General features: G+C 55.4%; 4 protein-coding genes across 4 annotated transcripts, besides 4 other annotated features; 2 read left to right on the forward strand and 2 right to left on the reverse strand.

Moving 5' to 3' along the window:
• Positions 1 to 806: 806 nt before the first annotated feature.
• CYME_CMS375C (phospholipid-transporting ATPase IIA) lies at positions 807 to 4,280 on the forward strand (the record flags this gene model as incomplete). Its single annotated transcript, XM_005538928.1, has 1 exon — positions 807 to 4,280. One exon carries the CDS (start codon positions 807 to 809, stop codon positions 4,278 to 4,280), a length of 3,474 nt encoding a protein of 1,157 aa, XP_005538985.1.
• Positions 2,133 to 3,776: a sequence feature (possible transcribed region).
• Positions 4,281 to 4,360: 80 nt separating the features above from the next.
• On the reverse strand, positions 4,361 to 5,542 carry CYME_CMS377C (casein kinase I; the record flags this gene model as incomplete). The annotated part of the gene is made up of 1 exon (XM_005538929.1): positions 4,361 to 5,542. One exon carries the CDS (start codon positions 5,540 to 5,542, stop codon positions 4,361 to 4,363), a length of 1,182 nt encoding a protein of 393 aa, XP_005538986.1.
• A 315-nt stretch (positions 5,543 to 5,857) lies between these two features.
• Positions 5,858 to 7,139: a sequence feature (possible transcribed region).
• Positions 6,447 to 7,895: a sequence feature (possible transcribed region).
• CYME_CMS380C (hypothetical protein) lies at positions 7,492 to 7,851 on the forward strand (the record flags this gene model as incomplete). Its single annotated transcript, XM_005538930.1, has 1 exon — positions 7,492 to 7,851. The coding sequence occupies one exon, from the start codon at positions 7,492 to 7,494 to the stop codon at positions 7,849 to 7,851; it is 360 nt and encodes a 119-aa protein (XP_005538987.1).
• Positions 7,896 to 9,954: 2,059 nt separating the features above from the next.
• CYME_CMS381C (hypothetical protein, conserved) lies at positions 9,955 to 11,079 on the reverse strand (the record flags this gene model as incomplete). Its single annotated transcript, XM_005538931.1, has 1 exon — positions 9,955 to 11,079. The coding sequence occupies one exon, from the start codon at positions 11,077 to 11,079 to the stop codon at positions 9,955 to 9,957; it is 1,125 nt and encodes a 374-aa protein (XP_005538988.1).
• A 3-nt stretch (positions 11,080 to 11,082) lies between these two features.
• Positions 11,083 to 12,650: part of a sequence feature (repetitive element) that runs on past the window's edge.

Consider the following 12,650-nt stretch of genomic DNA (forward strand, 5'->3'; position numbering starts at 1 on the left):
AGATCTTGTTCGGTAGGAGCGCGAGTCCCATTGGCGTGCCGACGGCCGATCAAGCATCGATGGTGCCTCCCAAACCCCGTGCAACGTGAATCACGCCTCTAATAAACACCCTCAAGGATAGAAACAAGCTGTTCTGCCTCCGTGCTGCGTCCGCAATGGCGCGATAAGCGTCGCAGAGAGCGCGCGCGCACACACACACACTCCACACACCAGACTCGGCATCCGGATGATTGTATCAATCATCCAGGATTCCCAATCGAATCTACGGGTGCTGTTGACCGATGGAATGGAACGTTACAGTGCGACATGATGGACGCTTCCCCGGATGCGCTGGACCATTCGTAGCACTGGGTATTCCCTGGTCCTTGGAGACGATCCGTCGATCAGCTGTTGGAAACGAACGTCTACCTAGCGGGTATCGCGATGCCGGACGTTATCGTCAGCGATCCGCAGCGGTGGCGGCAGGCGCCAGGGCGCCCCGCGCGCTGGCATGTCCGCATTGTCGCAGGTTACGTAGCCGTAGCCTGTTTTTTACCGAAGAACGGACGACCTGTGCGAACATCCTCAAGTTGCTAACGCTGAAACGTTTGTTCGTGAACGCTTGGCAACTCCTTGTGTCCGGGGACAAGTATTTCGGTTAGGGGAGCAGGATACCGGGGGTTAGCGAGCGTTCTGAATACGACGACACACAGCCCGGAGAGTCATAGAGGTTGCTCTTCGTGCTTCGCTTGGGAGGGTGGCTAGCGCTGCCTCCGGACAGGACGAGTACTCCGGTCCAACTTCAGCAAACCGGAAACCGAACAGCGATGGACCCACAGCGACGTACGAAGGGTCTTTCCCGACGTTCTGCCGCAGAGCGCATCCTCCGCCTAGGGACGCAGTCGCTTGGGGAGAACGGGAGCTCGGAACGCATCCACGAAACGGGGGCAATGACTGAAACGACCGGTGCGCTGTCAGGTGCTCGTTCCAGGCGAGCGCCGGGGACTGCCACTTCTTGGCAAGGCCCACGCGCCGGGCGGTATCTGCCACCTGGCGTGGACGTGGACGGTCTGGGTGCGCTTCCGCACGAGAGCCTCTCGCCGCTCACTGTGGAGAAAACAGCACTTGAGACACCGACGCCCGCTGACCTGAAGCAAAACGGCGCACTCGCGTTCGCTAACGACGAGCAGGTTTCCATCAACTTGCCGGAAAAGAACGAACCATCTGGTGATCCAGGCCCGGAGGCGTACTCCAAAGCGTCTACCCTACAGACCTTGCGGCAGCGCTGGTTCGTGAAAGCACCGCCCCGGCCACGCACCATATACCTGGAGAGTGGTACCACTAATCCCAGCAAGCGTCGTTTTCCTGACAATGCAGTGCGGAACTCCAAATACAATGCGCTAACATTCTTTCCGCGGGCATTGTACGAGGAGTTTCGAATGTTTTACAATATATTCTTCCTGCTTATCGCGATTTCGCAGCTCATCCCCGCGTTGCGCGTCGGCTACCTGGTTACCTACATTGGACCGCTTGCCTTTGTGCTGGCGGTGTCCATGAGTAAATCCGCCGTGGACGACATCCTCCGCCGCCGCCGGGATCACGAAGTCAATCGTCAGGTCTACGAGAAGCTCGTAGCTGGCGGCAATGGTGCTGTGGAGCGACGCACAACCCGCGCCTGCGATCTACGCGTCGGTGACCTCATCGTGCTGTCGAAGGACCAGCGCGTCCCAGCGGACTGTATCCTCATGAGGGCATCTCCGGATCCGAACGGAACTGTTTTTCTCCGCACAGACCATTTGGACGGGGAAACAGATTGGAAGCTGCGCCGCGCCGCCCATTCGACGCAGTTGCTTCCCAGTGACGAGAGCCTCGTCGGGTTACAAGCCTCGGTTTGGGCAGAGGCACCGCGCAAGGAGATCTACGAGTTTCACGGTAACTTGTACCTGCAGAATGGAACGATCGAACCCCTTGGTCTGGAAAATACGCTCTGGGCAAGCACGGTGCTCGCTAGCGGGAATGCGATCGCGCTGGTGATCTACACCGGCGCGGAGACGCGTTCGATGATGAACATGACGGAGCCGCCATCCAAAGTGGGTCTGCTCGATGAAGAAATCAATTTTCTGAGCAAACTGCTTTTCTTATTGCTCTTCTCAATGGCGTTTATTCTGCTCTGTTTCAAGGGCTTTGGTCGTCACTGGTTTCTCTACCTGCTGCGCTACCTACTGCTGCTGGCGTCGATCATTCCGATTTCGATGCGCATCAATTTGGATTTAGCGAAATATGTGTACAAATTTGTAATTGAACGAGATCATGCCATGCCCGGTGCCGTGGTGCGCAACTCGGATATCCCCGAGGAGCTCGGTCGCCTGGACTTCATCCTCACAGATAAGACCGGAACACTCACGAAGAATGAGATGGTTTTCAAGAAAATTCATTTTGGGTCCATGTTATTCGGGCGAGAGGCCATGGACGACCTGAAAACGTATGTGGAACGCGCGTTCGACGGCGGCAAAGAGTCGCTCGATCGCGAGATCCGCGAGTCTATGCTCGCGATCGCCCTGGCTCACAACGTGACCCCAGTTGATAACGATTTTCAGGCTGCATCACCGGATGAGGTTGCCTTGGTTCAGTTCGCAAACGCGACTGGGGTGCAGCTCATCGAGCATACACCGACCCGGATTCGCTTGCGCGTTCCTGGTGGTGGCATTGCAACATTCGAGATTCTGGTTGAGTTTCCGTTCACCTCGGTGGCCAAACGCATGGGTATTGTGGTGCATGGACCGCAGGAGCCTAATGTGCCGATTCCGCGGCGCATTATGTTCTTTGTGAAAGGTGCCGATTCTATCATCGGTCGAATGGTGCGAGCGAATGACTGGCTCGATGAAGAGTGCGGGAACATGGCTCGGGAGGGTCTACGCACACTCGTCTACGCCATGCGGTATCTGACAGAACCCGAATATCGGGAGTTCGCTGAGCTGTATGGAGCGGCGCGTGCGCGCACCCAGGGGCGTACCGAGGCCATGGCCGCCGCCCAGGCGCGTCTGGAACGCGATCTGAAGCTGCTCTGTATCACCGGTGTCGAGGACACGCTGCAGGATGGTGTGAAGGCGACCCTGGAACAACTGCGCCAAGCAGAATTCCATATTTGGATGCTCACCGGTGACAAGGTCGAGACCGCCAAATGCATCGGTACCAGCAGTCGCCTAGTCGGTCGGAATCAGCGCACGTTCACGATAAGCGGCGTCGAGAGCCGTACCGTTGCCTCCCGACAACTCGCACAGTTCAAGCGTCGCCAGAATGAGGTGCTCGTGATCGACGGCACCACACTGGATGTCATGTTGCACCATTTCCCCGAGGATTTCATTCAGGTGGCGGGCAAAGCGCCGGCCGTTATCGCATGTCGCTGTTCGCCGACGCAGAAAGGCGAGCTAGCGCGCCTCATCCGTCGACATCTGGGCAAGCGGGTGCTCGCCATTGGCGACGGCGGCAATGACGTAGCCATGATTCGACGGGCGAACGTGGGTGTCGGGATACCCGGCAAGGAGGGTCGCCAAGCCAGCATGGCCGCCGACTTTAGCGTTGCACAGTTCTCGCATCTGCCGCGGTTGCTCGTGTGGCACGGCCGCAACTGCTACAAACGCTCGGCGTGCTTGGCGCAATTCGTCATTCATCGAGGCCTGATGATCGCGGTGATTCAGATGTGTTTCTCGGCGTTTTTCTATTTCGCGGCAGTTTCCGTTTTCAATGGGCTCCTCATGGTCGGCTATGCCACCATCTTCACCATGTTGCCGATATTCTCGCTCATCCTCGACCGAGACGTTCGAGATACGATCGCCATGGCGTACCCGGAACTCTACAGCGAGCTCCGGCGCGGGCGTTCTTTGAACGTGCGCACGTTTCTGACCTGGGTTTTGAAAGGGTTTTACAGCGGCACGGCGATTATGACATTTGCTGTCTTGGTGCTATGGAACGACGATTTTTTCACCACCGCGAATATTCAAGCGGTGGCATTCACTGCGCTCATAATCTTGGAGCTGCTCATGGTTGCGAGCGAAATTCACACCTGGCATTATTTGATGCTGCTCAGCGAAGCCTTGAGTCTGCTGTTCTATGCGCTCGCGATCTTTATCCTTACACAGGAGTTCAATCGCCGGCTCGTGTTCTCGGTCGGGTTCATCTGGAAGACGGCGGTTATCGTGATCGTTGCTTGGTTGCCCATTGAGCTCGCCAAGCGCATCGATCGCTGCCTTCGGCCGCCGCGGTACCTCAAAGTCGGCGAAGCGCCCGCGAGTACTGCGTAACGCCAGCAGTTTGCAGCGACAGCGATAACTGCGACCAGGAGCGTCGCCCGACGACTCAGACGCTTGGTCGCAAGCACCTGCTACCGCGGCGACGGCGCTGGTGGCGGCTCCGAATACGGCAGTGGTGCCGCTGTCGTCGGAGGCGCCGGTCGCCCGTATGCTGTGTCCGGTCGCGTCAGGTATCGGACCGGAACGGCAATATCCTCGGGGGTATCGAGCTCGAGCTCCTGCTTGCCAGCGTAGTTTTCTCCGACATCGGCCCGATTCGCGCCGCAACTCCCGGTATCGTCGGCGGGCATCGCCGCCACCCCGGATTCCATCGTAGCGCCTGTCGGTGCTTCCAGTGCTGCCTTTCGCATGAGGGTCCAGTCGAACGCATTGTCGTCCTGATAGCCTTTGCGCCGATAAAGGTCCCGGAATAGCCTTCGCAGATAATTGTAGTCGGGCTTGTCCTCAAAGCGCAGTGAGCGGCAGTAGTTCAGATACGTGGCGAACTCGGACGGAAAGCCGCGACACAAGATATCCACAGGGGTGCATATTTTGCGTTCACTGATTTTTTCGTACTTTTGTTTCTTGGTGGCTGCTTTCAGACCTTGCCACGGCAAGCTGCCTCGATTAAAATACATGAGTACGTAGCCAAGTGACTCGAGGTCGTCGCGTCGGCACTGTTCAATGCCAAGGTGCGTGTTGATACTCGCATACCGCGCGGTCCCAGTCAGGTTCTTGTTCTCTCGATACGGAATATGCACAAGCGTACGCGGGTCACGATACTTTTTCGCCAAGCCAAAGTCGATGAGAAATACCACGCTCGAGTCCCGTCGCAGACCCATGAGAAAGTTGTCCGGTTTGATATCGCGGTGAATGAAGGAGCGACTGTGCACGTACTCGATACGCTGGATCATTTGGTCCGCCAGCATCAACACGGTTTTCAGGGAAAACCGCCGGTGACAAAAGTTGAAAAGATCTTCCAGCGACGGACCGAGTAACTGCATCGCTAGGATGTTAAAGTCGCCCTCGGTGCCGTACCAGTGAACCTGCGGGATCCCGACCGCAGGCTGACCCGTCGCAGGGTTCGTTCCCAGGTAACGGTAGATTTTGCTCTCATAGCTCAGCTGGGGATGCCTTGTTTTCGTCGACTCGAGCTTTATCGCAACCTCCTCACCAGTGTACACGTTTGTACCGAGGTAGATGTCCCCGAAGGAGCCGGAACCGATTTTGCGGCCGAGCCGCCACTTCCCACCAACCCGCAGTTCAACCGACATGATTGCGCCCTTTCCCAGACACCACCAGGTGTTCAGCGAGCACGTGTAGCTTTCCGAGACGTCCTCTCGAACAGGGACGTTTCTCGCGCTGGACTCGACGCTCGAGCGCTCGCCTCGTATACAGGTGCGTGTGCGTATGCGTGTGCGTGCACGTGACTGCGTGTGCGTGTGTGACAACGGGCGAGCGCGCGATGCGTGCAGGTACGACGTATGCGCCCGCTGGGCATGCAGCAGCAGCGCCGTCGACGTCGACGCCGCTGATGCCGTCGACGGCGACGACGACGGCAATGCGGCACGCCTGGCAGCAACGGTCTTGAGACCAAGGCGGTGTACCGCCTGACCCCATGTCCGCGGACTTGTACACGAAGCGGGCTGGGATTAGAGGCCGGTAACGCCGGCAACCTCAAAAGGCGCCGAAACGCCCTGCAAGTGCCGGCACTGGTGACCGCGGAGCGCCAACTGCCGCTTGGTGTGCTCAATGATCCTAACGCTGATGATCCTGCTATTGCAGTTTTCATAGCAGCTCGGCAACCGCGCTTTGGTAAGGAGCAAAATCGTCAAAAGCCGGCAGTGATCGCTGTCGCTGCGGTTGCCGCATCACCTCTTGGTATCGCGAATGGCGTCCTTGATGCCATTGTCGATGCACTCGTGGACGTCGTTCGACGTCTGGATCCCTCGTTGCCGTCGACATCGGTCCATGAGCGAGCGATTCGAAGGTCGATGGTTGCAGCGATAGGGCCGAACCCTGCGACTGCAGATTACGGGTTCGTCACGGTTCGTTCGGATGTGCTGAAAGCGATTTTCTTGCCGTGGGCGGAACGCCCGCATGTCGGCCTGTCACGCCGCTGCTATTTTGTTCAGGATATTCAAAACGATGTGCATTCAGTGATTTGTCGGAGCCGACGTACGCGTCTATCCTTTACGGTTTTGGCGCAGCGTCTGACGGGGCGTCACCGGAGCCTGGCGAACCCGTTACCAGCGACACGTGAGTCGCACGGTATCCAGTTCCCGTTGCAAGAGTGGCATCTTCGACTCGCGCCTCCTGTTTACGAACGATTGCGCTGCATTGGCGTTGGACAAGTTGAGTTGACGCGCGTGCTTTTGCCGCGCGTGCCGATCACATCTCGCGAGGATATGCGTCATTTTTCCTACATCGTTTTTGGAGTGATTGAGAGTGTGGGCGTTGTCTGATGCAATGCAGACCGGGGGTTTCCCCAGCCCTAGTGTGCAACGCGTTCCAAAAGACGTGTTCTGCTTGATGGACACTAAGCGTTTTGATCAGCGGCCGACTTGTTGCATCGTACGCGAGTCCCGGTGCCAGAGCGGAGGCAGCCTTTTCCGCCAGCCTGTGTCAATGGAGATGTGCTTTAGCGGGCTCGCGTCTGCTGACCTTGATTCCAGTTTAGTGCGCTTTCGGCATGAGTCTGTGAGCAATTCATCACCGGACGAGATCAAGTGTTTCCCCTGCCTATCCAGCGCTGCGAGTGATTGCATGCGCAAGTTGCCTCGCGATAGAACAATAGGAGACTTGAAGAACGTCTGCTTCGAGCTTGCGACATGGAAGGAAAACGCAAGAATCGGGGCCTGTACATATAAATGGGTTTTCATATCGATTACTGTACGAAGCCTTGCACGAGGGCATCGCTCATCATCATCATGATACCAATCACGTAACGTTTCCCAGCGACAGAGCGTCGAAGGAGCCACTCCGAAAAAATCGGTCTATCATCGTGGAACTAGGCGTGAATCCGTAAATCCTAATTGCTGAACTTGGATTATCAAGGCTGTCCGAGTATAAAATCAAGTTCCGAAAATCAACGAAAAGCAGGAGTAGAACGAGCAGTCCAGTTATCTCGTTTTATCGGAGCCGCGCGCATGGTGGATGCGCTTCTGCAGCGTGTTTGCGTTCGGTCCGTTAGCGCGCGTTGCGAGGCTTGCGTTCTGATTTTATGAAAGCTGGTGTTTCTCAGGTTATTGTAGATACGTTTGTGGTGGCTTGTCTCGGTCTTGCCGGAGCCATTATTGGTCTGGAGTACGCTTTGGACGGTGACGAAGCCGCCTGCAGCGAACTCACCAACGGCAAGGACGAGGTTGCCGACGATGCCGTTCGGGCACACGTGAGTGCAACGTGGCGCAGCGCTGCACTTTCGCGGGGTAGCGCAAGTGCCTGGCGGGACCTGAAACTGTTTTTAGACGAGCACGTCGCACCGGAGCTACCCAAGATGTTCCGTTTGATCGGACAGCATTGGCTGACCCCGAAAACTGCCTGGTTGTGGTCCGTGGTAAGCAGCTGGCGGGCAATCGCCTGAAAAGATGCGAGTTTCGAGCTGCGAGGCAAAAGCTGCGGCAAATTAGACTCGAAGTCACGACCTTAGGATGGCTTTCTTGGGCTCGTGTTATGAGACGTACGCGCTGTGGCACTGAGACTGAACTGGACAAAGTAGAACCAACTGCGCTACTACATCCAATGATTTCAGTTCGCCGTGGTCTACGTCTGCACCCCATAGCGTCGGGGGTTCGTTGCACCTGCGGCGCGTGCGTTTGTTTGTGCTCGCTTGCGTACGCTCTTTTTCACTAACCGTTTCAGCATGGTGTCACTTGTATTGTGCAACTTGATTGGATTTGCACCTTTTTGGACAGGTACGGCCTCGGTGCGCACCTTGTTGCGCAGATGGGATGCTTGCTTCATGACGTCAGTGCTATGATCCCTTGTCGTGAGGTACAGATGCGCATGAAGCGATAGCGCCCTTTGGCGGGTGCACGGTTGGTGTGCCGGAATGTGCACTCATCTGGTCAGCGTAAATTTATCATGCGGCATGCTTGCACCCAAGTCGACGTATACACGGACGAGCACGACCTTGCCTCAGTTATTTTTGGGGTACGGAGTAGGGCGCTGCATGATCGTGTAGACGAACCGGGGGATTCCCGATTGCGCCATGGTTATCGGTATCCGCGAAAGCGTTCATCATTCTGCACGGGACCGCCGCGTTTCAGGAGCCAATGCCGATAACTTCTTTTCGGAATTAGGGTTTGTTCGTCCAATTTTCCTGGTGCCGAGCGCCTGCCGTGTGCGCCCACTATGTTGCCACTAGCGTCGATATGGTTATCGCATGGCAACGGAGCGGCTTTTCCATACCATGATTGAAGAAAGCTCGAGGCATGAGCCTGCTTGTACACGCCCGCGGGCTCGCGGAACGCGTCCCTCACGGACGACTCGGATATGCACTGGCACCGGAGCTGGTGTATTTGCAGCTGCATACCCAATCGATGCTCTTTCGCCTACGAGCTGGTGCGTCACATAAAAAGCAAACGAAATTACTAGGTACCGTCATATCTTCGGGACGGCACAGCGTTGCAGGTTGGTCGAGCAGTCGCCCAAACTTTGGTGTGAGGCGACGCGGGTCGACGGACAACATAATGGTAACGTCCGACATGCTGCGGTTCCTGGAGGGTTTCGCCGTTTTCCTGGACGGCGTAACAGGGAGCACTCGTGATTCAAGCTGACACCGAGACAGCGGCCCCACGCGGTCACTTTTAGACGTCCATGGTAAGTGCCATAAAACAGTGCGAGGCTCTCACGCAGATCCGTGTCGATGATGCTACCAGATACGTTTGCTCATCAGCTTGGCCGCTCTTTCCGACGTTTCCGTGGCCGTATCCACCTATTCGATGTCCATTGGCAAGCACATTTGGTCATAGAGCACTCGCTAGCAAACAGCATAGCACAGCACTGCAGATCCTCGGCAGTTCTTGGAGCACCGCTCACACCGGTGACGCATCGCGAGTGCGCACCGCATCCTGTGCCTCGTGCTGAACTAGGTCCGTTTGATCGCATGGCATTCGCGAAAGACGCATGCAGATGGTGTGTATCGCGTTTGGCAGAGGGCTATGTTATTCAAACCAGTGAACCTGAAACAGTCTGTCATTGAGATGTTTATCGACAAACGCGTGGATGCGGCATCCTATCGTTCGCGGAGCGTCCTGTCATAGTGCCAGCGAAGAGTCGGAACTCTTACGCGAGCAGAGCTGCATTCGTTTTATTTTGCAAGCAGCCCCGGTCCGTGCAGCTGCTTGCATTCTTCCGCAGATTTACATCCATCAAGGAGCGTCAAATCGTTCCTGCTAAAGCGCACAGAAACGTCGCGCGAAAGCATGTATCCGAGGATGTCGGGTGACTCCAACGGCGAACAAGATCCCAGCCATTGCCGCCTACGATACGATTTGGGTAAGGCGCTTATGGAAACAGGTCGGGCCGATGCAGCCCATTTATGCACAGGCACTTGCTCTTCGTTGTGTTGACCTATAGTGCAGTCCACTGCTATTGCAATGTTCATGCACACATGCTCCAGATTATCTACCGAAATCATGGGGGTAGGCCGCAGCGTAGTCTCCAGAAAGCTCATGGAACAGTTTCATGGATGAATAGTATCTTTGAATTCAAAGAACGAGTCATGCATGCGAATGAAAGAGTACTCCTCGCATGACCCACAACACCCGTATAAATTAGGTTCTTTGTGAAAGATAGCGAACCCGGCGTGCATAAAACCTTGGAAAAACTCATCCACTTCTGGGATAGAGGCGATACCCGCGTGCACTTCGATAAGGACTTGATTCACGTGCCGCAGCGCGTGCCAGGTTCTCAAGGCATATTGCTCTTCAGAGCTGAGTTCACGTTGGCTCCGTCCTTGGCGAAGGAGCTTGTCGGCTGCCCGGAACGCTCCCAAGAAAGAGGTGAACTCACCACCCTCGATATCGATCTTGAGCACCTCGACGACGTTTGGCAGCTCCAGGTGACCCAATCCAGACATGATCTCCGCCAGCGAATTGTTGCTCTCAGCCGGGCCAAGCGGCCGGCGAAAAAAACGAACGCGTTCCAGAAAGCTCTCGGAGTGCATCGCAGATGGTGGCGATGATGTTGGGTCAAAGACGAAAAAATCGCAGTCCGGCAAGCGTTCATGAAGCTTCGTTTCGAAACTGAAATCGTTGTTGCTACCAAAACTGTACACAATGCAGCGATACGGGAGCCTGAGCTGCTCACGAAACAGCCGTCCCCGGTTCAGGATAGCAGGTGGGTCGCACACCCATTTGCCACCGTCTCCGTTGTTACCGATCCGTTCCTCTAAGGCACAGCCGATATCCGGTTCCCAGTTATTGTAGAAAAAAACCGACGGGTTCGGTTCGAGGGTAACGGTCTGGCGCTTTCGCTGACGTCGTAACCGAATCCTCCGTTGGGCCCAGAGCGCGTCCGACTCGCACCAGAAGCCGAGCGACTCTTTCAGTGCTCGCGTGTCCTTCGAAGTCACTGGTAGGGTCCGGTCCCAAATCTCCGTCAGGGTTTTCGCGTTGCGCAAAGAGCTCCCACGACGAAGAGCCCTCGACACGGAGCGAACGCAGCTGTCATCCACGGCGGGAAGATCCGCGCGCTGGACACCACTAGAGCGTCCGTTGAGAACACTAGTAGCGCGGTATATTACGATAAGAGCATAAATAAGAAAAGTCAAAGCCCCTGAAGCGATGCACGGTTTTCGCCACGTCATGCCGGCCACTGAAAACAAACGTCTTTCAAAAGAAAAACGCTGCCGCCAACGGTGTACAGTAGTTACGGGAAACGCGCCGTAAGCAAATCGTCTCCAGCTGAGGTGCAGACGCATCCCCGTCTTTTTCGACCGTCCACCTACTACGTCTTTCATTTTCTTCTCATATAATTCCACTTTGAGAGGTCGCCCCACAGGTTCTCTCGTGTCGAATCTGGAGGTCTTTTCTCCAGCACCGCACATCTCCTGATATTGATAGCGACATTAAAGTCTCGGTTCACAAACTCCATGCGTTTCTTGCCATCTTTGGTTGTGCTTACTAATGCAAGTAGCCCACGAACTTTCGCCCTCCTTTCCATTTGCTCCTCCGTCAGCGGTCCGTACTTTGCTATTTCGTCAGGGCTCCTCTGGCACTTTTCCATCTCGATCCTTTGAAGTGTACAACACAGTTCATGGTGTGTATACGATGTTCGGAACTCATCTACAGGTATTGTAACTAACCTGTCTGCACACCCCTTGTACGTTCTTGTCGTTGGAGCTCGTGTACACTCTTTTTCAGACGCCTAGCGCCCTGCTCCGTATGCTACTACCAGCCTTTGACTTTCATCCTCTTTGAAGGCACTCAGCTGACTGAAAAAGTTCGCGAACGCACACTGCTTGCCACCGTATAGATTCATACGCAATCGAGGCCACCGGGGCTTTGTATACTCTTTCCACAGTGCCTCCTAATGAGCAATACGAACTTTCATGAACTCCCGAAAAGCTTGAAAATCTGCTCCGCGGCTCGTCACCTCGCTCAAAGCTTCCAGGTGCTCTTTCATTCCTGCATTGCATGTCTCGTTTTTCTTCCTCGTATTCATCACACCGGATTCTCGATAGTATCTCGCTCTCGGGAACCTCAAAAGACGCATGTCTTTCTGAATGAAGTTGCCGTCTGGACCATATTCCGCACGCCTGGGTACAGCGATGGCTGTGACATTCGTATTCCCAGGGTCCGCGCCAACGACAAAGTCGTTATACTTCCTTTTCTGTGTGGCACAATCCGCCTCCTTCTCATCTTCATACCTCGTCACGTCAACGACAACGTCGTCATCCTCTACCTCTTGCGTAGCAGGATCCGCGTCTTTGTTTTCCTCATCCTTCGTGACGGGCGCAGCCGAGGACGGAACTGGCCGAGCTGCCTTCAACCGCCGATAGTCTACACACTAGGCTACTCCATCGGTTTCGATCATCCCCGTGAATACCTTTTGCTTGCTCGTTTTGAGACGTTTGAAATCGAAGATGTTCTTCCAGTACGTCTCCCTGGTTTCACGGGTGAACTCTCTTTTCCTAAAGTTGAACTCCGGACTGATTTCCCTCATGATGCCGTAAAGGACGCCGGAGTCGATAGTCACATAATGTGACTTGATGTTGCACAACGGAACGACGTTGAAGCGCTTCCCCATTAGGAAAGCCTTCTGTCTCTCCCACTCTTCATTCTTGTCCTCACTCGGCTTCATCTCCGCCTTGCGTTCGAGTTCACGGTCCAGAAACACGAAATAGCGCAGGATGAGGCGATAATGTCTTTCCTTATC

This window comes from Cyanidioschyzon merolae, chromosome 19 (genome assembly GCF_000091205.1).
Source record: "Cyanidioschyzon merolae strain 10D DNA, chromosome 19, complete genome".
Classification (NCBI taxonomy): Eukaryota; Rhodophyta; class Bangiophyceae; order Cyanidiales; family Cyanidiaceae; genus Cyanidioschyzon; species Cyanidioschyzon merolae.